General features: G+C 39.9%; 1 protein-coding gene across 1 annotated transcript in view; it reads right to left on the bottom strand.

The window, feature by feature from the left end:
- COG2 (component of oligomeric golgi complex 2) overlaps nt 1-23172 on the bottom strand; it is a 231880-nt gene that overhangs the window by 98573 nt on the left and 110135 nt on the right. Inside the window, exons 10-13 of the mRNA XM_069234441.1 lie at nt 21896-22035; nt 20299-20360; nt 16794-16945; nt 9096-9302 (exon numbers count right to left, since the gene is read on the bottom strand). Coding sequence (XP_069090542.1) covers nt 9096-9302; nt 16794-16945; nt 20299-20360; nt 21896-22035 — 561 coding nt within the window. The remainder of the gene's footprint in view (nt 1-9095; nt 9303-16793; nt 16946-20298; nt 20361-21895; nt 22036-23172) is intronic.

Here is a 23172-nt window from a genome sequence, read left to right as displayed (position 1 = left end):
CTAAAAATTTCCTACTAGAAAAGATTTTAACAAGGGAAACCTGCTAACCTTTACCCAACCGCCATCACCTGCGAGTTAGCCACACAGGAGCATAGGTTTCAGACTACCTCGCCTAAACGACTACCATTGGTTTTGACCTTTATGTACATCAGACTGAGATAGCGTAGCTTATATAATCTATATTAACATGAAACGTGTATGAATTAATGTGTAATAATGCCGCATAGAAACTGTATTAATGTAATTTTACTAAAACGTGCATTTGAAATGTGCCCACGGGGAGTGGCCGCCAATGTATCCGAGGACTATGAGACTGACTAATAATGTTGAAATTGATATGTTATGATATGGTTTTACACTAATAATAATAGGTATACGTAAAAGTTTTGCTAACAAATCATTAGGCCTTAGTTAGCATGAGTCGAGGCCTAGCTGCTTGACTCTCATATTAAATGTATTTTTCTAACATGCAGTGTGCTGACTTGCTAAAGGACATGAACTCTTGTTTTCCAAAAGCTAGAAGCTGAATGTAACTGTAGTAGATCCGTTCTCATGAAATTCATCCTGCTTGTAGTAACATTTTAGCTGAATCCAACAGTGTAGATTAATGCTATGTACAAGGTTGCCTAAACCGGTACGGACAATGGAGCCACTGACCGAAGATGTGCCACAAGACGATGAAATCATACCAGACATTCCACCCGCTAAAGTCGTCAATCATAAGCACCAATAAAATACGTGAGAACTGTTATGGGGTAACAAATTTTATGAGCTAATTTGATTTTAATTGTTTAAAGATAGTGGGGTGCAACCCTTTGTCCAATTAGATTTTAGGGGAAATGTACCACGAAAAGGGGATAAAAACCCTTGACACCAGGAAGTAAATCAGAGCTAGGGAGTAGGAGACTAGGAGAGGGGGAGATGCTGATGCGATTTATTATGATCCAGAGACTTTGTCACTTTGCTTGGTGACTTGCTGATTTTATTTAGAACCATCCTTGTCCTTAGATTGCCCATTCACACTCTACCTCCTTATGAGGGAAGTGCCCTTTCCCCTTTGCTGGAGCTGAATCTCTTTTGATGGCGAATCAACTGATGTCCTGAAGACGAAAACAGAACCTGAGTGCTGACCAAACTTGGAGGGTAACTATATGACAATGAACTTGTGATTGTCTGTTTGATTTCATTTCTAGGTACCAGCTGCTTTTCTTTTGACAGGACCCATAGTTAGATGTTTTCCAAATTGGTGTTACTAAATTGTTTTGCATGAAGACCAACATGCCAATGCTAATTCGAGGTTAGGTGAGGGGTTCATTGAACTGACGCAAATAGACAAATGACTGAATCTATGCTTTGTTGTACAATGTGTTAATATACTCTGCTTAGACTAATCTATGCTGACGTCGTGTTATATTCTAATGTTTGTGATTCTTGCTTTGATGAAATCTTATCAGAGTTGCCATATTGTGACTATGCTATTGTGCTTCTTCGTTTTGAGATTAATAAACTTGCTAGTAGTATTGTAACCAATAGGGAATAAATATCACTAAATTCATACTAAACTGGTGTGGTTATTCATGACTGCAAGGTCATGGTGTTTCCAGAGTTTATTAAATGCCATTGACTAAAGAAAAATGCATTGGTATAATAAATATTGATGACATTATTGACATATTGATTGACATGTTAATTAGCTATCTCGTTCTAAGGTGTCTTCAAACAGGGTCAAAAGATTAATTGGCCTAAAACGTGTCCCAAAGTGAGTAAATAAATCATAAAGGGACGCGTTATCAGTTCTTGTAAATTTTCAGTCATACCAAATTGCTCAGTAACAACTGGCCTCCTACTGATGCAAAATGTTGGTGAAAACAGCTTATTGAATCCTAGTCCCGTCGGGTAAACCAGTTCCCTACTTTCATATTTTTGAGCCTGAAGAGTTTGATAATTTGGTTAGCCCTCAGAAAACTATATTCTCTCTTTTCCAGTTATTTTCATTTATGAGAATATTTTCACATTGTGGATAGGAAGTATGTTGCCTACGTAAGTGTAACAGTAACTCCGTTTAGTCATGTTTTATTGCTGAGGCTAACATTACACATAAGAAGAGCGGATCTCTGAAGTTGAGGAGCCTCTGCGTTTTGGCACTGAGGTGTGTAATAATGAAGTTTGCTTGCCCAAAAACCATCTACATTACTGTTTCTAGTAAAGCCCCTGCCACCATTCTCATCAGCTCATTCGGGTACCTATTTGTACTCCTTGATTGAAACCTTACAATGTGAATAATACAAGAAACCTGAATACAGTAGTTATATATAAATTTGAGTACTGCTTGTACTTGAAAATCTTATCTCCACCAATGATTTCAGGAGACCCTCTGGTCGATTGACTGATTCACATGCTATTAATTTTTCTTATGTCAATACATTTGTTAATAATACAGCATGTAAATAGATTTCTTTGACAGCTATATTTAGTAAATAAATATACAATCCCTGCAGAGCTCCTTTAAGTTCCTGTGCTTAGTTCTCGTTTCAGATCTTCAGTTTGTACTTTAAAACCTCTTTAGAGTACATAGTTTCTGTTTAGTGTTTCCTACACAGCTAGTTTTTGTGTTTGTTCATTGCTGGGACATGGCTGACCCAGAATCCATCCTTTTGATGCCTCAGCACCATAGGAATGCATAAAGTGACCAGATGGTCGGGCTGCCTTGGAAGTAACAATGAGAGCCCATGTGAAGATCTAAGACAACTAGTGCTTCATGAGGTTGGATACAGTTGTTTAAACACCCCCTATGTCATCAAGTGTGACTAGATTACAAAAGAGGTTAGCAGCCTTCCTTTGGATTAGTAGGGACATGGTGCTCGGACCAATTTGTCATCTAGTTGTTCTCCTGAGTTACTGTGAGGGCCCCAACTGACTCACCACAGACACTGGGGGATAATAGTTCTCAGTCACCTTCCCACCCTGCTGCACAGATCACTCTGTGAGCCTGCCTGCACAGAGAGCATGAAGGGAGGTGAAGCAGATATATTTGGTAAGAAGGCTTGTTTGATGATTGTCAAGCCAGTATCGTACCCTGATTGCTTATAACTGGTTGAATATTGGGCATAATGGCTTAATTTATGGATGGACTGTATGGCCAACCTTGGCTGTTTCAAACAAAATGTTTCCATTCTGCCAGGGACTGTCCGTCTCAAGGGTATTTGCCCTTTGAGTGCCTCCACAGCGAGCAGAGTGAACTATAAAAAGCCCAGCACCTTGCCCCAAGGGGTCTGACTAGAGTGGTTGGTGCAAGACTCTAGATGCTGCCCAGCGGTCTAGATTCCCGATCTCATGCCGTATCCCTACTTCACCCAACGCATATCCATAGGCGCTCGGAATAACCATTCCGTGGGGTGTCCTCATTACTCACCATGGTGGTGAGGTAAGAACTCAGGCTATTTCTAGGTGTGCCTCTCCATGTCGTTGTCACAGAACAGGCTAGGCCACAGTGGCACTTGTGACTACTTCTTTCACCCAATCCCAGCATGCAGCAAGGGCCCCAGAGGATCCAGAGGAGGGGGAAGGCTGGTCAGAGATGGGCAGGTCACTCCTCCTTTTCCAGTAGGAGTGGCTACCTAGTTGACCCTGTCAGTAGCACATGCTTGCTTTAAAGGTTAAGTCACACATGTTTAATTACAAAGGGCCAGTATAATAGTGAAACTCGTAATGACTCTTTAAATTAGTTAGGGTTCCTCTGATCTTTTGCTTAAGTTAGCTAAAGGACTCCAGTCAGCCGGACTTCGTTTATCAGCCTGCGGTGTCACAGAGTGCACAAGGCAGGGGTCCTATGGACTGGGGGAGGATTCCCCTGCCCCGGCAGAGCAAAAGGTCAAAATCCGTCACCAGTTTCCTAGTCAGAGGCACGGCAGTCCTGTGCTCTTGAGCTCCTGGAACCGACCCTCTGCTTCCCAAAGGACACCCAGGCGCTGTGTCAACTTTCCATGCTCCGTAGGTCTCCCAGGCACATACAACCACAGGCCCCGGGTGGCTTCCACTTTTCATGTGGGTGGGAAGTCCTGACTGGGCCACACGGTTAGAGCTGTGGCATGTTGCAAGGCATTCATGACAAGGGTCCACAGGCTCCTTTGTTCAGTATGGTGGAAAGCTCTGACCAGGCCACTCCCTTGTGTTTGAAAAGTTTAAATGTATCCACTGGCTAAAGTTTGAAAGCTTCAAAATCACATTTTTGACAAAAAAAAGTCACTATTAAGTTTTTTTTTCTAAAGGTAGGTCTGGCCAGTGGATAAGTCTGGGGGAATCCAACTCATGAAAAACGTGCTTTTTTGTACACAAAACATCACCAGCCAAGCAGGCACAATTAATTTAGCTAACCTCTTATTGAGACACCTGAAGCCAGTCTACGGTACCTAGCAGCTACATTTGATAGCAACTTTTTGTAAAATGTATTTAGCTTTTGGATATTCTAAGGAGCTAAATGTATTTTCTATCTGACATATCACAAGCAAATGGTAGAGGGTTCTGTGACTTTGTAGCTAGGTTTGTGAAGTATAAATCCCCATGCATATATATTTAACTATAGGTGTATCTTAAATAGTTCATTTGTAAATTCCTGAGAAAATCCACTGCATGGATACCAAATACAAACTTTTGAAATAAGCTCAACATTGATTAAAACCTTCTTGAAAAGAGCATCAACAATTAATTACATTGCTGCATATTTTCCCCAGGTAAATTAAAAAAACAAACTAACCCATAGTTCAGTTAATCAGTGTAATGACCCTATATATCCAGCTAATTTTTAAAATGAGTTTACGTCTCATAAAATGACCCAATTACCAGACACAGGCCATACAGAGTGTCATGCACAAAATCACTCAAATAACAAGGTCTATTGATAAAAAAGGTGGCACCCAGATTTTTGTGGCATCAGTCAGAAATAATGTGGCAAGCAACAGGTGCAATCAATCTGAAATGCAAGACCAAGCCGTATCACACTGGGGGGGGGGGGGGGGGGGGGGAGGCGGGGACCAACACAAAATGGACTATCAGGGCCCCACTGATCACATGGGATTTCTTTGTGGGCACTGCAAAGCTAGACATTTCTATCAAACAATTTTAAATTGACCTTCGTACAACCATTTTTGGCTCCAGAGTCATTGTTCATAATAATGCCATGATATATTCCCCCTCCTACCTCTGTACTCACTATGGTGAACCTCCCAGTTTGAGGACTGGGGCACAGTTGATTAGATCACCTCAGCCCTAGGAGAGTAAAAAGTGTTGAACCTTCTTTAGAGGAGAACAGACAGGTGACATATCTGTTTTATGCTGAGTCAGGTTCATCCACATTCACAGAGTTAGGAGTCACACAAACCTGCCAAATAACTAATATACACATACACCTCAATAAGAAGCTATTTATTAATTACAGTCAGCAGGTTAATCTTATGTATCAGAACAATAGTAATTATTATGGTAATCTAACTAATCAAATTTTAAAATAAAATGAATATTAGGAGAACCCAAAGCATTTTACATCACACATCCTTACTTCCCCTAAAAGAATAGTGTAATCCCTAACAAATAAATATATAAATACACTTGTTTTGTCAGCCTAATGGGTACTGTGTTAGTTGGGCTAATAGTTATCTACTTATTTTATGCAAAGCCATGTAACTATCCTCGCATACCTCCAGCAGCTAAAAAAAAAGCGTAAAAAAAAAAAACAATGCCACCGCCAGACACCCTGGAGAAACTTCCACTGGCTCCCGATCAACAAGGGAATCACCTTCAAGCTCCTCACACACATCTACAAGGCTATACACAACAGTGGATCCGCACACCTCAACCACCGCTTCGCCTTCTACACCCCCAACCAGACAACTCCGCTTCGCCCACAGGGCCCTGGCCACCATCCCACAGATCTGCAAGACCACAGTCAGAGAAAGATCCTTCTCATAAACTCACTGCTAAGACCTGGAACTCTCTTATTCTTCATCTCAGGCAATATCTCTCTCTGCCTCAATTCAGGAAAGACCTCAAGACCTGGCTCTTCTAATGAACTGGCCATCCAGCTCATCGACTGAAGTGCAGATCCACCTCACATCCGCGCCTTGAGAACATAACGGGTGATTACCCTCTCTCTACAAGAACCTTGATTAATTGATTGACTGATCGATTACCTCAGAATGCAGTCTGACAACGGCAGTCTGGCATGCCCGTGCAACAATCCGTCTCCTTGTGTGTCGGACAAGTTCTCAGATCTCATTATATTTTTTTACTCAATAATTATCTGTGGAAAGTGGAGATGGAACTCTGGCGTGATCTTCATGTCTGCTCTTCATAATATGAGCAATGCCTCAGTTAGAGATCCGCTCAAAAGGCTGTAACCAACTGTGCTTCTTCCTTCCAAGCGTCTCTGTGAGCATTTGGATTGCCTTGCAATGACAATCAATACAAGCAGTCCTGTGCAGTGGGAACGAAACATTCAGCTGTGTTTATTATTTTGTTAGCATGTAGAATATTAACCTGCCGCTAAAATAATATGGTTCGCACACATTTTAGTATCACCATTAAATAGCTCTCTCGGCTATAATCCTTAAATATACACACTCAAAAGAGTTAATGCACTTTATGTTGGCATACAAATACTCATGGTTTCTATGTGATAAGCAAGTGTTACCAGAGCAGCCCTGCCACACAAAGCATATTTAACTGTCCTTTCCTTCCTCCTAAAACGCACCTTCATAGTCGACCTCTACAAGGAAAACTTTCTTGAATACAAAAACAAGTCCACATCATTCCCCAATACAAACACACAGCGACATACTGTTCTACATCAACTCTTGTCCACATTTGAACTAAACAGATGGGGTTAAAGCAGGCATCTCCAACCACTCGATCACGAGCTACCGGTAGCTCGAAGACTCCTTCAGAGTAGTTCACACCCTTGAGTTCATTTTTAAATAAGCACAAGGTCACATTTCCCTTTTAAAGTTAACCCCTTGACAGCCAAGGACGTAACGGTTACGTCCTTGGCTGCGACGCTGGGCACCAAGGACATAAACGTTATGTCCTGGTACCGGCTCAAGGGGGGAGAGCTAGCGCCCCCCCAATGAGCCTCGTCTCAGGGCCCCCACTGCAGGGATGGAAGGGGAATCATTTCCCCTTCCACCCCTGGCCCCACCCGCCTTCGTGGCATCTGATGACGTCAGCGTGCAATGGCGCAATGACCTCATCAAAGGCTTGCGCCTCTGTGCTGGAAGCTCAGCTCGCCAGACACCAGGAAGTTTTTTTTCTTTCAAAATAAGAGGGTGGGGTATGGCCATACACCCATGCCAAATAAATTGGGCCAAAGTTGTTCTGCCCACCAGTGGGCAGATGGGGCAATTACCCCCGATCCACACTCCAGGGGGGCAGAAAGTCTACTAGATGCCAGGGAATTAAAAAATAAAAAAAATAGTGGGGTGGTGGCTACCAACCAGTATGGGCCTGGTTATGGCCCCACACCAACTGAGGGGGGTAACAGTCTTTCAGCTTCCCCCCCCCCCCGCAGACCAAAACATCTTATCCCATGGCAAGCAAGAGGACATTTGATTATTTTGGGTCTTGGTTTTACATTTGGGCATGAGAGCTTGGCTAACTCTCAAAATCGTCCCACTTGGAATGGTGAGGGCTGCACTTTTTGGACTTTGGGACACTGCCATGTGGAAAAATCAACAAGACCTAGACACATCTGAAAACTAAACATCTGGGTGATTCCAGGGTGGGGTGCTTCACAAGCACCCGCACCATTTTCTTACCCACAATGCCCTGCAAACCTCCAACTTTGCTGGAAATCACACATTTTCCCCATGTTTTTGTGATGGAACCTCCCGGAATCTGCAGGAATCCACAAAATTCCTATCACCCAGCATTGTCTCATCTATACCGATAAAAATTCTGCTGCACTTGTCAGCCTAAAAATGTTTTTTTTCAAACTGCCCTTTTGGACCAGCTTTGGTTCCCCCTCAATTTCGACATGTTTTTGGCCCAGAAACAGGCACATGGCCCACCTACAAAAGTGAGGTATCATTTTTACCTGGAGACTGAGGGGAATGTTGGGTGGTAGGAAGTTTCTCCCGGTGCGGTGATATCTCACAGAAATGTGGGAAAAATTTGTTTTTTTTAGCTAAATTTGAGGTTTGCTAAGGATTCTGGGTAAGAAAACACTGGGGGATCCAGCCAAGTCACACCTCCGTGGACTCCCTCGGGTGTCTAGTTTTCAGAGATGTCTGGGTTTGGTAGGTTTCCCTAGATGGCTGCTGAGCCCAGGACCAAAAACGCAGGTGCCCTCCCCCCGCAAATACAGGTAGTTTTGTATTTGATCATTTTGATGTGTCCAGATAGTGTTTTGGGGCATTTTCTTTTGCGGGCACTAGGCCTACCCACACAAGTGAGGTCCTATTTTTATTGGTAGACTTAGGGAAACGCTGGGTGGCAGGAAATTTGTGGCTCCTCTCAGATTCCAGAACATTCTGTCACCGAAATGTGAGGAAAAGTATTCAATGGCAGTGTGCATGTGTTAGGTGAGGGGTCCCTTAGCGTGGCACAAACATGCTGCAGCCCTTAGGGACCTCCCTGGTCACAGGGCCCTTGGTACCACTGGTACCTTTTCAAGGGACTTATCTTTGTGCCAGGGGTGTGCTAACTGTAGAAACAATGGTGCATTTTTAGTGAAAGAACACTGGTGCTGGGGACTGGTTAGCAGGGTCCCAGCACACTCTCAGTCAAGTCAGCATCAATATCAGCCAAAAAGTGTTTGTTATTGGGGGTAACTGCACCAAGGGCCATTTTCCTACAGTGGTGTCATGAGTTTCACCCATGTTTGACCTTTTGCTCACCTTTGAAGACAGAAGCAAAATCTTTACTTTAAATAATCTCCTTTAACAAACCAATGTTCTCACCAGTAACCCATGATTTTCTGCCTGGATTCCTCCAGTTGCTTTATTGGTTATGTGATTTGCGAACTCTAGTAACAAGAAGATTTATTTTAGGATGTCGTGGCCATGACCAAAAAAAAATTATCAATCACATTCAAGTATCAAACTGACCTGATCTCGAAGTTTGTCCACATCTGCAACAATGAGTGCCAGCTGTCGAGTTGAAATGAAGGTGGAAGCTTGCATTTCAGTAGAAGATCCACTGCCTTGGTCCTCACTATTAGATTGGTTTAATGAAGCTGAAGAATCTCTGCTAGTGAGTGATGAAGGTTTTTTGTTATCTTGGATGACATCAGTTGATGTTGCTTTCAGCGAAAGCTGAAAGATAAAATTTGTTTCAATCAAATCTCCGGAGAAAACTAAATTCCTTTCAACGATGTATTGAAATATTTTAAAAACGATGGAACTAGAGACCCAACTGTGTTAGACAGATGTGTTTAAATGTTTATTATACTTGTGTTTTAGAAACACAGTGTTTGTGTTTACTCAGAGCAAAATACTGCCCTACAATGGCAAATAAATATTCTGCAAATTCATACTATGAGAGAAGATATTCCAAGACGCAAATTCCACTTTCATATTAGAAAAATAATCTTTGTAGTAAAAAAATAATAATTTAGTGATAACCTTAATTCTTTCAAAGAAAACCTCTACTGTAATATTTTTCTGAATAATTCCATCAGAAAAAACACTAAGACAACCCTTACTTTTATTCTAGCAATATTTATAGTAGAATATTTCTCATATGCCCTTTATTATTTTTGCAGTTTTACTCTTACAATTTAAAAATTTAAAAATGTAATGTTTATTTCTAGGTATTGTCAAATCTTTTGCCTCAATGAAAATTCATGTGACATTCCCTCTGCACTATAACAGGGTAAACTGATGTAAAATGGCAACATAAAAAAGGTTAAAATCCAGGGAGAAATTAAATATAAACTAAATGTAATAGCAGCCATTGCATAAATAATATGTCAACCTTCCATGCTGTACAGCACTTTCTCTATGGCTGCTGCCATCATATTTCTGTAACTTTCATGAAACATTTTGTGTCTCAATTCGTGTTCTGTGACATTAAAGCTGACTGAGCAATTACCTTGTGTAATCCTATCAATTATGCACTTTCTGCAACTGTAACCTAAGGTCACATGCTGACTGAGTCTGCCGTGATAATTTCTAGTATGTCTTACAATGCATTCAGTGTGATCCTGCTGTTAGGTAGCAAATTAACGGGTATGGCACAGCCTGTCTACTTATTCATAGGTGGTGGTTTATTTTAATTTATCTGCTAAAAAGATCCCAGCAATGGAAATCCAACAGTCATCAGTAAAAAGTCTATCATAAAAATGAAAGATTGCCTTGTTGATACTCAACTTTCTAATTGAGGGACAAACTGATCAAGGTTCCATCTTGGATAAAAAGCATTTCATTCATTCATTTTCCGTTTTTAATTTTGGTTATACAGCCATAAAAAACAACAACAAAGGCTCAATACATCTACAGGATCCAACAATATATACAAACCCATACAGCACAAAAATAAACATATCAGAGGTTAAATATAACAATATAGATAAAATTAAGATACAAAAGGTAATTGGAAAGGATAATGATATCTACTCCTCAAATGTAAATGCCATAAAACATGATAAGAAACATAATGGGCTGTTAACATGTTGTATACAAGATATAAATTCTTCATGTGGAGTCAATCAAGTTCTTTATTATAACACCACAAGAAAAAAAGCAGGCAATATAAAAATAAGTGCCCTGATCACGGAGTAGATGTAAATATAGCACAGCAGGTTTTACCTGAGTGGAGTGTTTCTATGATTTTTTTTGCTGCAAATGCCTATCAAATGAACAAAACTTTATAAAATGATTAGAATCCTGCTTTGAAACAGAGTCACAGCCACAGGGTGCTGGAGAACAGTCCATGTGGCATCCCTTGGGGATCACAAGTAAGCCTGAACCTGGTTAACAGAACTCAATGGGTCCATGATGTGACTCATATTACGTAAGGATCTAGAAGGTAAAGTTCTCAAAATTAGATAGGATCTGACAGAGGGCTTGGTTATTTTGAGATACTCTCTGTTGAATTGTAATAAGTCCATTAATGTATTTTTTCCGAGCCAAATTGACTTTTACAATCTTTTCAGGACCTCTAAAATATCAGAGCACAGCTGTTCCATAAAATAATTCTTGACCACCATACGACTCTGTCAACCACAGGATTTTGTTTGGGTGCATAAGGTTTAACAGTCTTTATTTAGCAAGCAATTTAACTTAGGCTCTGGTTTAAGGCAGATTGAAATCCATAACAATAGAGGGTGTCAACGTAAGGCATCATTGAAATAACCTTGACCAAACTCTTCATGGGCTACAAACAAGGCAGAGCTATTAGGAAGAGATAATGTCATCAGATATGGATTTTTAACAGTCTGCAAGGATGATATATTAATATACCCCCAAATGTTACTTTCATGAGAAGGTATGGATATAGATTTAGACTTGTAGATCTTCAGCATAGCGTGTGAACTAACCTAATGATTAAGTAGAACACAGAAGAGATTGACCTTGAGGACCGGTGTGTTCTTGATGTCAAAAGTGATGCCCAAGAGTTAGAGGAATCAAATAATAGTCAGAGATTTAAAAGAAAGAAAAATGAGCCAACCTTGCTAAATGTAGTGTCCTTTACTTTGAACACTCAGGATTTAATTACTGTAGGCCACGTCAAAATTACATGAGATTTTTTAAAGTTCTTCCTGAGACCCAAAGAATCCATAAAAGTGACAAAGGAATCTAATAAGTGTTACAAGTCTAATGCCATTCTGGCAAAAAGGACAGTGTTGTCTGCATAAAATAATGCAGGAATCAGACATTTTCCAGAATACGGCATACTGTGTCCGCCAAAAACTAGGGCGCATTAACTGATATATATATAAGTTTAAAAGGAAAGGAGCAAAAATACACCACATAGAACCCCTCAATTTAACTTACACAACTCTGAGCATTCACCTCCTGAGATGTACCTTACAGAGGTTTGAGTGGGGGTCACGCAAAAAACAAACAAAGCTAGGATTAACATTTAAAGAAATCATGATACACCATAATTTACCTCTATTCACCCTGCTGAAGACCGAGCTAAGGTCCATAAAAGTGACATGTTAGGAACCATGCTTGCCCACTGTTTATTTATTGATGGTTAAATAAAGATTTAAACACTGATCAATCGTCCTTATTCCAGGCCTGAGACAGTAGTGGAGGTCAGAGATTAAACAACTTTCACTGGCCCAAGAAGACAACCTATTTAGGGCTATGTGTTTGATTATCTCAGTTACAGAATCAATTAAGGAGATAGGCCTGAAGCAACAGCCATTGTTCTTGTTTCTATTTTTAAAGAAAGGTACAATTATGGACTGTGACTGGGGAACGCATAACACGTTGCACTGTCAATCGTCATTGTGAGTAGAGGGGCCCAGAATGTGACATCTGATTTAATCATGTCAGTGGGTACTCCGTCAGGACCAGAGGCTTTGTTTTTGGGGGGATGCAGTAACTGCATCTATAAGCTCCTTAACAATACATGAAAGTTTGACTCGCTAATGGACTTTTGAGGGAGAAGGCTCAATGCCAGGGTGCTCTGTTTTTCACATATCCCATCAAAGTGGCTAACCCACTTGTCTGAGGGGGGTGTGTGCAAGCGCACAGCAGAGCTCTCCGGGGATGAAAAGGGGAACAATTAACAATTTCCCAACTAAAAGACCGTAATTAAGACCACTGGTGTGTATTAACTGATCCAATACCTCTTGCTGGGACATTTTCCTATCTTTATTCACCTGCTTGTAAGTCGCTCTGCAAGCAGCAACCTCTGACCTTACCATATGGCATTTTTTCAAAGCACCAATCAGGTCCAGATGGGCTTAAGAGCATGAGTGGTCAAACCATCTGCAAGAGCTCGTGTGGGAGGATTTCAAGGGGGTGGTCAACAGTTTCTTCGCATTCTCACATAGTGATTTAAAAGAACCCAGAAACCTCTCATATGCTGAGTGATCGTTCAGCCACACATCAAAATCTGTAAAGCATCATGTCATTCAAATTTCGATAACAAAAAAACAAAAAAAAACACAAAACCTCTAGGGATGACTTTGAACCATTCCACTCTGTACGCCTGATCAGTGACCGTTACCCATCTGTTCATCAATGTGGTGGCCAGATCAGGGGTTACGTGCCAGATTAGAGAGACTGTCAGCAGGCTATGATTGCTGCGAGAGTCCCAAATTACCCCTGATCTTTACCCGAGCAAAGAAGTTGGACTAAGACCAATATAAAATAACTGAAGAGTAACCTCCAACTGTGAAAGTGGGTATATCAGCAACAGGAGCACGGTCCTCCCCCCAATCTATTTATGAAAAAATGTTGAATTAATTCAAAATACTGTTCATCAGTTCCTCCTGCTTAGCGTGCTTATATTGTACACAAGAGAATTAAGTTTTGTGCTTACAACTGGTAGGGAGGTGACCACATTTGGAGCCAAGATATGAATTAAAATCACCACTCATGAGCACTATGGGAATGTAATTGTTAAAACTTTCTATGAAGTGCCCCAGCAAGGATAATAGGGAGAGCACATGCTCAAGATTCTACTGCGAGCAGTTAGAATTATAAAAGTTCACTACCAACAGAATAAGCGATTTTAGGAAGGATAATGAAACAGCAATTATATGTTGGGTGAGTTTGTACATATTTCCTTGATTTTACAGTTCAAGCAAAAGGCAGTTAGTGTGAGTAACCCCCACACTCCCTCAGGCTCCTACGTGGTCCCCAGGGACAGCATGAGAAGAGTTGAACTAAAACTCTTGAGGTGGAATAAGTTTGAGACAGCCCCTATTTCCTGAAGACAAATGATCCTGAAACCTCTTAAGAAGGTGTGCTAGTCTGTGTCTTTTTTCTTAGACTCAATGTCTGCTATATTTCAACTCAAAATACTGAAGGAATTTAAAGGTGAGGCCTCAAGGGTGTCAGGGAAATTTATGAACTCTGCCATGATGAGTCACTGGCCGAGATGGAACGTGTCCAAACAGGAAGTACGAGGCAGTTAATCATAACTTTCCAGGGTGCACAAAGGCTCAGAGTGGTTAAATGTAGTAAAACCATATGCGCTTAGGTGTGAGGAGCATTCACAGAAGAGTGTATGTGTGAAGAGTGGGGAGTGTGCAAAAGAACAGGCTTGTAAAAATATCCTACCAGGAGGGCCTGAATGCAGGAGCATGCACCATAAGGAGGAGAAAGGAGGGACATTAGTGGGGCTGGTAAAAGTTGACAACTATGAAGTCTCCCTCAAAGATTTTAGAGCCTCTTCCAATCCTGGTAACCTCCTGGCCATAATTAATGTGTTTAAACAAAAAGGAGTCTTCCCTAGTTCTAACAACAAGCCAGTGAACAACTTTCGTTTTTAGCTGCAAAACATTTTTTTTGTACACCCTCCTTTAAGCTTTGAGCCATTAGCCAAAACCAAGACAAGAGAGGTCACATCAGCAGGTAAATCCAATGTACCAGGCAACATAATTGGACCTTTTGGAAACTGAGACTCCCTGTCACCTACATTACCAGTCTCATTAGGCCCGACCCAAACTGAACAGGATACAGGAGGCCGACTCGGGGAAGGGGCATCGGTGTTATTATGAGGAGTAACTCCAAAGGCATTTTCAAAAGAGTCAATCGGTGCCCATACACCTCCTTCGACTCAACCACAATACTGGGCAGAATAGGAATAGGATTGGTAACCACAGGAGGGCCTGCAGGGACCTTGGTTCGAGGGAGAGGGTAGCAAGTTGGAACTATGACACGCTTTAGATATTTGACATGCATCATCTTAAGTTTGAGTGAGTCCACAAGTTCGGAAATAACACCTTCAAGTTTAAATAGCCTCTGACAGTAGCTTTCAAACGTTTGTCACCAAAGTTTCAATTCTGTGTTAACATTGGTCAAGCCAAGAACCCAAACAGTTAGACATATAAGAGAGGCAACATCTTTGTGCTCACACTACTGGAGCCTGCTATCTGACAGAAGCCAATTGCATAACAAAACTTCCTCTCCAATCCAAATTCAAGTCACCGCTATTTTAAGCTGTTTGAGTTCCTACTATGGCACCATCGTATGTGGGGAACCCCATTCAAATCTTTATCTTATATCTGATAAAAAGCAAAAAGGAGGCTGAGTGAAAATGTATTTGTCCAGGATCACAGAGTTTGGTCAAGCATGGAGGCCAGGGCTGACCTCGTATTTCTCGGTTCCACACTGTGTAATTCTGCCTACAGATTAACATCTATTTTTCACATTAAAGGTGCTCAATTGTTGGCATCTGAGATGAGGGGATGAGTGGCAGTTTTTGCATAGCCCAAACCTTGCGCAAGGACATAACAGAACTTGCCAACAAAGAATAGTTACACCTTTTTTAATTTCTTTTTTTTCACAGAGAGAAATTTGACAGCCTGGATTTGAATCTTTCTCCCCATGTTGCATGGTCGACAGCTGTAGCCACTTGACCACGCTCCCTCCCATGAAAGACTGGCTCATCTTGGGCTCAGTGCTCTACGAGAACCTCAAGCTGAGCCACACATTTGACTAAAACTTTCATCAGATGGTTACTGCTCGAATGTAAAGTAGTACTGTCCACAAACGCAGATACATCCTTGATAAGGTGGTTACTCTCACCACATTCGTGACAGAGCTCTCAAGTCTCCCAGGCCCATGGGTAATTAGTTCATGCAGTTCAGGTTCATACTGGGCAGACTGGGTTGAAAAGTCATGATTTTATAACGGAATAAACAGGACTCCAATTTCTGGAATGCAAAGCAAAGACATGCTCTAGATGAGTTGCTCACATGTGGATCTGGAAAACTTGGGTGCCCTGACATGATTTTTTTAAAGTTCTGTGGTCAGAAAGAAATGTTCCAAATCTTGTTGTGACCCTGGGTACTGGCCATTCTAATCTGTACCCTGATCCCTGTGGAGAAGGGGGGAGAGGGTTATGGTGGATTCCCATTTGAGGTATCAGAAGAGGTCTGTAGAGATGGCAGGGCAACAATGCTTGCTATGACAAGTGTATTTCTAAAAGGAGGCTAGGGTTGCTGGACATGGAGGTGCTGATTACTGACTGTGTTAGCAATCAGGTGCTAAGTGTGCTTTAAGGTGGTTCGGAATGTGGTGGCTTCAAAAGTAAAGATCCTCATCCATCTTTACTGATGCAATATTTGTACAAGGCCAGATTGGTAAGAAAGAGTATGCAAGTGAAAAAGTCTAAATAGTTCACTCTATAAATGATGGTTTTACAGCAACACTGTCTTCTTTGTATGTATTTTGATACAATATTTTGCTAGAGACGGTGCCTTTCCAATGTAAGGCCAAATTGCATTTACATTTATATCCACTAACAGTCAGAAACAGGGATAGCTCTGGAAAATACCCACTGGAGGTCACAAAAAATAAACACAGAAAAAAGGATACTGTACAAATATGAAAAACTGGGTTAGCCTCAGATGCAGTTTCACTAACTGACTGCTGTATTTACCAACATGAATCGCTTCAGAAACATAATTTTAAGCTGAAGAAGACAATTGGCAAAGAAACAAGTCACACAACACTATTTACAAGTATACAAAAGAAGCCACTAGAAAAACAAAACAAGTGACCCTAAAAGATCAACAGGGCCAAGCCAGTCAGGAAAAATTCCCCCATTATTGGTAATTATGTGTACATTACAAGAATGATCTTTGTGACTGTTTTCATGGAATATGATCATCTTACCTCATTGATAAATTCAGAGTAACGTGCTAAACACTGCAGTGTAAGCTTCCAGAAACGATGAGCCAGCAAGGGTATAAAGATTTCGTCTGACCAACACTTCAACAAACTGGTCCACAGGATGTGTGTAGAATTAAGGCAGTAAGAGCTTTCAGCTAAAAAAAAAAAAGTATTCAATAAAAAATTGTTAATGTTTTTTGTTTAATGGTGAAGGCTCAATGGAGAGTCTTTTGGGGCCAGGGATTATAAAATGTGCAGAAATTAAATCACTTAGTATGTGATGAGAAATATTTTGTTTGAAGGTAAAACCAGAACATTGTCTGCTTGTCAAACTTTTCCACTATTGCTGCTGCTACACACATTTAATGTTTAGGTTTTTTGAAGGCTCTTATTTTCACCCTCTATTTTCTTCTAATATTACAGGATACATCCTCATTCCTCACTTTTCTACTCATACATACCTTTAACTTTTCCTTGTATAAGTGTCTACACTAATTTTTATTTTTATTTGATGATACATAACTTTGGATATTACAAACATTCACACAATCTCCATATGGCCCTTAGATGAACAGTTTGACAATGTTAGCCTGAACTTTTTTGCCAAATGACAGATGGACAAATGCAACTGAGAACAAAGCACTATGTTCATGTCACATTGGAGGAACTGGACTGAAGCTCCAACTGACTACCCAAATAGGTAAGTTTAATGCAGAATACCTCAGCGCGTATTTGAATACTCTAAAGAGCACTTCTGGTTGTTACTGGGGCCGCTACCTTAGAATCAGACTATATTAACTAGCCCTAACAAAGTTAAATCCGGGAAGTAACCTGTCACAAGTTCACGTAAAGGGCAGATTTGCTCAATGACCTAGCATATAGTGAAGGAGACTATTTGCTCTAGGTCACTAGTTCAATTCCAATTCTGGCTAGCTTTATCAAAATTATCAAACCATGGGATATTTAAAATAGGTTTGTGGTCTCTGTTCATTTTGACTGGACATGCAACTTTTTAATCAAAAATACCACCATAACTTGCAGTTATTTGCACAGATATTAGCAGCATCTTTAGCAAAGTAACTTTTTACATCTGTGTTAATTCTCTGCCACTAAAGAGGACTAATGTACTGTGTATGGCAATAGGTTGGGCATGAATTTTGGTAGAAGCATTCAGTATTTTTGCAACTGCAACATACAACACTTTTACACCTACAATTCACACAATCGATCCGATCTAAGAGCCCAGAACTGAATATGTTTACGCTAGCCAATATCAAAATCAATCACTGATTACTGTTAAAATACTGTCTATTGATTTGAAGAACCCTACTGTGGATGGTATTCTTTAGGTAAATTATATATGACATAGCCTTAAGAAACCTTGAAATACTACAATTTAAAGAAAAAGTGTGTTTTCAAAGCAGCATTTATAGGGTGCTTTCATATTATGAGACCCATCCAACCGCTCACCCACACTGAGTAAAAACCACAGTGCATAAACACGAATTCAGAATCGTAAAAAGTTGATTATTACCACCAATGTGTCTTAATACAATCTACCCCTTTTTCCTTACCGACCCACTTCTACAACGCTCAGGGTTTGTAAAAGTTTATTTGTTCTTTTGTATCCAGGGACATTTTGGCTAAGTAATATATTGATTTGTTGAATCTTTGATCACCATATCAAAATACATCTATATTTTGTTAATTTTTTCCTAATGCAGTTTTTTTAGCTCAGTATTTTACTGTGAGCCAGTGCACAAGGAAAATATGTGGCAGATTCTTTTGGAAATTCACCACACATCCTAATTTTTGCTCCTTTGAGGGTAAGACTTTTTGGGGAGCGGGGCTTACAATCAGAGGCTTTTTTTCCTCAAACAGCCATCAACCTGAGTTTGAGAGGAGTTTGACTTTAAAAATATGTAACTTGGTTCCAATTTTGGGTGCTTGTCTTTCACCCACATCGTGATGACTATCCTCCTGTGCAACCGTGTCCTCTTCACTACTCTAGCATGTATCCATGGGGTCCTAATGAAAGCTGATGTTAAGATCACTGGCCGAGTAGAAGTATGCAGATGAAAATTTACATTTTAGGTTTTTCCAATAACATAAATATGTGAACTTGATAAATGACGTGCTAGCACTGAACCGCGATTTTTCATTATGCAGAGGAATGAGGGGGACTTCTGCTCTTGCAACCCCTCCCGTTAGATGGTTCTATTTTCCCTTACGATTCACCATTGTTTTCAAACTGAGATTTCTTTCAGGTAACAGTAACTTTGTTGAAATAAATGGCTTCAGGTGCATGAGCAGTGGAAAGCAGAATTTTATTTCAAACGCTTGGCTAACTGTAGAAATGTAAGCTGGTACTCTGAAATGTACAGGCACTCAAAGACCCATGAATGAGCCTACTCATATCAGAAGGTACCCACTATTATACCTGTGTGACTGGTTGGAGGCAACGTCATTACAGCCGCTATTGCTCACCTCCTAATATAACAAGCAAAAAAGCAATCTGCCATTGTGAGAAAACAACACAAATTCTTGCTTTGGCCTGACCTCTAGACACATATTCCAATGAAGATTTCTAACCTTTGGTCAAAAGAAAAATAGCCACATATTGACAAAGGCATTTCACTGTATGAAACGCCCAACCAAATGCACCTGAACCTAATTCATAATGCAGAGACTCAAATCATCTTATTTTCTAACAGGCCCATATCCACTGGAAACATTGTGCAATGGTTACATGTATATTTGTAGCAGGGTATAGGTTTCTTAAGACAAGACATATCATCCCTTATTATCTGACAGAAAAGAAAAAGAAAACTGAAAACAGACTGGTTAAGAGGGACATATCACAATACCACAGGAACAAAGTCTTGTAAATAGAAGAAAATAACTGGCCTGCTTCACAAACTGCACTTTGTAGTACATTTTCTAGTACCACAAAATATACTACAAGGTACTATTCACAAACTGTGTGGGGTTTACATCTGCGTAATTAGCTATACTTATATGTGCGGAGTTCCTTGCTCCCAAAGGCTGAGATTCTGCATACTTAAGCACACATTTTAGTAGTAAATGTGGGTGGGACCCAGGGGATTGGCTTTTAAAAGGGTCAGACTTACTCCAAAACAGGATGGGATTAGGGAGAAACAAGAGGTGTTTGGTAGGGTCATGGAGTGGTTTAGGGACGGACGTCACTCACCCACACAAGAGTAAGCCAATTACTATACTCTGGATGTGGAGATGAATTATACTTTTGTAATAAATTTACACTCTGAGTTTGTGAATACTGAAAAGGGGTGAAATTACTCCAAATAGTAAATTACTCAAGGTGTAAGTCATCTTTGTGAATCAGACCTCTCTTACTATGGGATTTGTATAAGACCAAACAAACAATTTTCAGAAGCAATGATCAATGATGAAGCAACAAGGAGCAGCTAGTGATAATTTTTCAGTTACCAAAAGGCGACAGAAAAAAAAAAAAAAAAAAAACTTTTACCTGGTGCTTCTTGAAGAGTATCCAACAATGCTGCTTCTAGGCTTCCTGCTATCTCTTTGAACCTGTTAAGCAGAACACTTGGCTAAATGTTGTTTAAAGTGTAGAAGCATCCATGTAATACAATACAGTATTGAACAACTTTCAACATGAAATGACTGCTAGTCTAAGTTCTTTTTAATACAGAAGATTAATTAGAAATAAAAAGCATGGACGGGAGAGGCTTCTTTACTTTGGAACAAAGAGCGCTATAATTACCCTTCACTACTGTCAGGTATTTGTAGCATTTCCAGCACTTTAAGTGTTAAGCAAGGCTCACGGTTTCCGTTTAGCTATTCCTGGATCCCACGTTTGTACTTCATCGTTTGAAAATGTCATCTAGCATTAAATGATACCTTAAACTTGTGGGGTATACACAATGATATTTTAACAAATAACCTGTCAAGTTTTGAAATCATTCAGTCCCTGCAAAAGAGCCTATGGGGTATTAGTATGATAAAGTAATTTTGAAACCATTTATCTTGAGAGATAAGACTAACCTTTAAGCTAGTTTCAATGCTTGGTCGACTGGGCCCTTAATCCTTCCAAGGTCAATAAAGTAAAGAGTGTTGGAAAGTACTTAATATCATTCATGCAATATGAAACTATACAGTTTGTGTGGTGTACTATGTAATTAGCCAATGTCATCAGGATTACATTAAGCATTCATTTCCTTCAGAAAACAAGTACAGTTCAATCAAGCTGTAGCTGACCTGTAACTCAGTCGATCTGTAGCTACCTTGATGGTTCTTTAATTTGGCAAAACATCAAACAGTGATGAAGAGCATGTAAAACTGCAAAAGTGCAAAGTAGTAAGCTGTATTTTCTTGTTGGAGGAAAGAAAAAGGAAGAACAAGCTTTCGCATGTGCCCTTGTTGCAGTACCAGAACGTACATGCTGCACATTCTGTCCTGTTTTGATAAAACTCCCAGTTCCAAAGTTTGAAAGCAGTTTATAAAATGAACAAAGAAAAGCAAAGTAATTATAAAAAGTTACAAATAAGATAGACAAAAAACATTCTTAATTGGTGAATCAGGAATAAAATTTGATTTTAAAAGTAAGATACAACAAGAAAAGTGAACGTCCCCTTTAAGACACCCAGCTTAAGAACTAGACTCTTAGCACGCACTTACAAGAAACCGTTAAGAACCCCGCCTAGAAAAGTAGAATCAAACCTAATGAATGCATTACATTTAATCAAGACAATAATGTAGTCTAAAACCATTTATTTTGTTTATGCAAGTGTTCTACAATACTTCTGCACCACAAAGAATTTTAGGGCCCTTTACAAGTAAAAAACTGGGTTAAATTACAGTGTGCAGTATAACACTGAGCAAAAAAAGTTGCAGTAACAGAAGAGAAGTTCATTTAAAAGCATGATAATAGAAAACAAACCTGTTTTCTGAGTCTGCTCAGGTTAAAAGAAAGCTGTGAACCACAATGTTTCCAAACACTGGCATGCTTCACTTCAAACAAAATCAGCTGTGACAACAATGAAAATTTGAACCTCGGCATTGTAAAAAGAGAAAAAAGGCAAGATAAAAGTTGTTCAAAGACTGACCTTATCTGGAAATAAACAGGCAAATTCCACTTGTTATTAAAACTGTGGTAGGTAGGATGTGACCTCAGTCTTTTCACACTGGCCTGTGACCCACACTGTAGTTCAAATTTCCGTACAAAGTCCATGCTTATGGTGTACTTCTGTGGAAGAGAGAACAGCTTGTGAAATCCAATACAAACCCCTGCTGAAATAAGCATTTTGAAAACTACCACCTGTAATCACAATGTATTATCTCAAAGGGATGATGCTGGCCGAGTTATGATTCTTGTATAGAGAGTTCCTCTAAACGCTTCTCATATTTACTTCATTAAAAGGTCACAACATTATTTTTAAATACTTCTTGGGTGTTTTAGGGCATTTCAACTTATTTTATAGAGGAGACGTGCTACATGACTGTCATTCAGATAATATCTTATTACAGCTGTATGTGTAATCCTCAATCAACCGGAACACATGGCTTGTGTACTGCAGTTTCGAGCCTCTGTTTTATTGTTGTACTACACAGTAAATGATGAGGTCTACAAATTTAAGTAACCCATTCAAAGTTGAAACTATTTTCCACTTGTAACCAAGAACACAAAGTTGGCCACCAACAAGAACAGTTAATTTCTGAACATGTTATCAGTCCCAGGCTAAAATCTCTTACCATCGTTGGCTAAGAAAAAAAATAAACAATTAATGACATTAGGCCTCATTACAAAGTTCCCACAAGCGCTGACCACTGGTTAATAAACCAAGCAATTCATAGTTTTTGCACCTGCTATTTGGTGCAAATGAACAAGTTACTCATCTTTGGTAATGCTTATTTTGAAGGATCGAATCGTCCTTCCTCTGGAAATGAAGGCAAGGAGCCATATATAGGTATCACACAATGCGCTCCGGCCTTCATTTACAACAAAGCAATCTGTCCCCTGAGGTGTGGAGCATCATAAACAGATTGAGAACCATGACTGTGTGCAGAATCTAGCACAGAACCTTATTACCAACTAGAACAGTGATCCTTAACCTGTAGTATGGTGACCCATGGAGGTGCATGACACCTACTCATGGAGTCCACACTGCGTGAAACATTAACAGATTTACAAAGTTAAAACTTAAAAATTAAGTTGGTGTTCTGAGATTGATTCATGGGAGCAGTGCAAATACATCAAAGAGAATATAGTATGGATAATGTGTGGTCTTATTTGAACTTACAAAGGCCCCACCCTTCCCATTAAAAATATTTTTTTTATTTTTTTTTAATGTGTTTGCAAATTAAATAAAATATGTAATTGTTT

The sequence above is a fragment of the Pleurodeles waltl genome, chromosome 5, assembly GCF_031143425.1.
Source record: "Pleurodeles waltl isolate 20211129_DDA chromosome 5, aPleWal1.hap1.20221129, whole genome shotgun sequence".
NCBI classification, from domain to species: domain Eukaryota; kingdom Metazoa; phylum Chordata; class Amphibia; order Caudata; family Salamandridae; genus Pleurodeles; species Pleurodeles waltl.
This window is presented reverse-complemented; position numbering and strand designations above follow the sequence as displayed.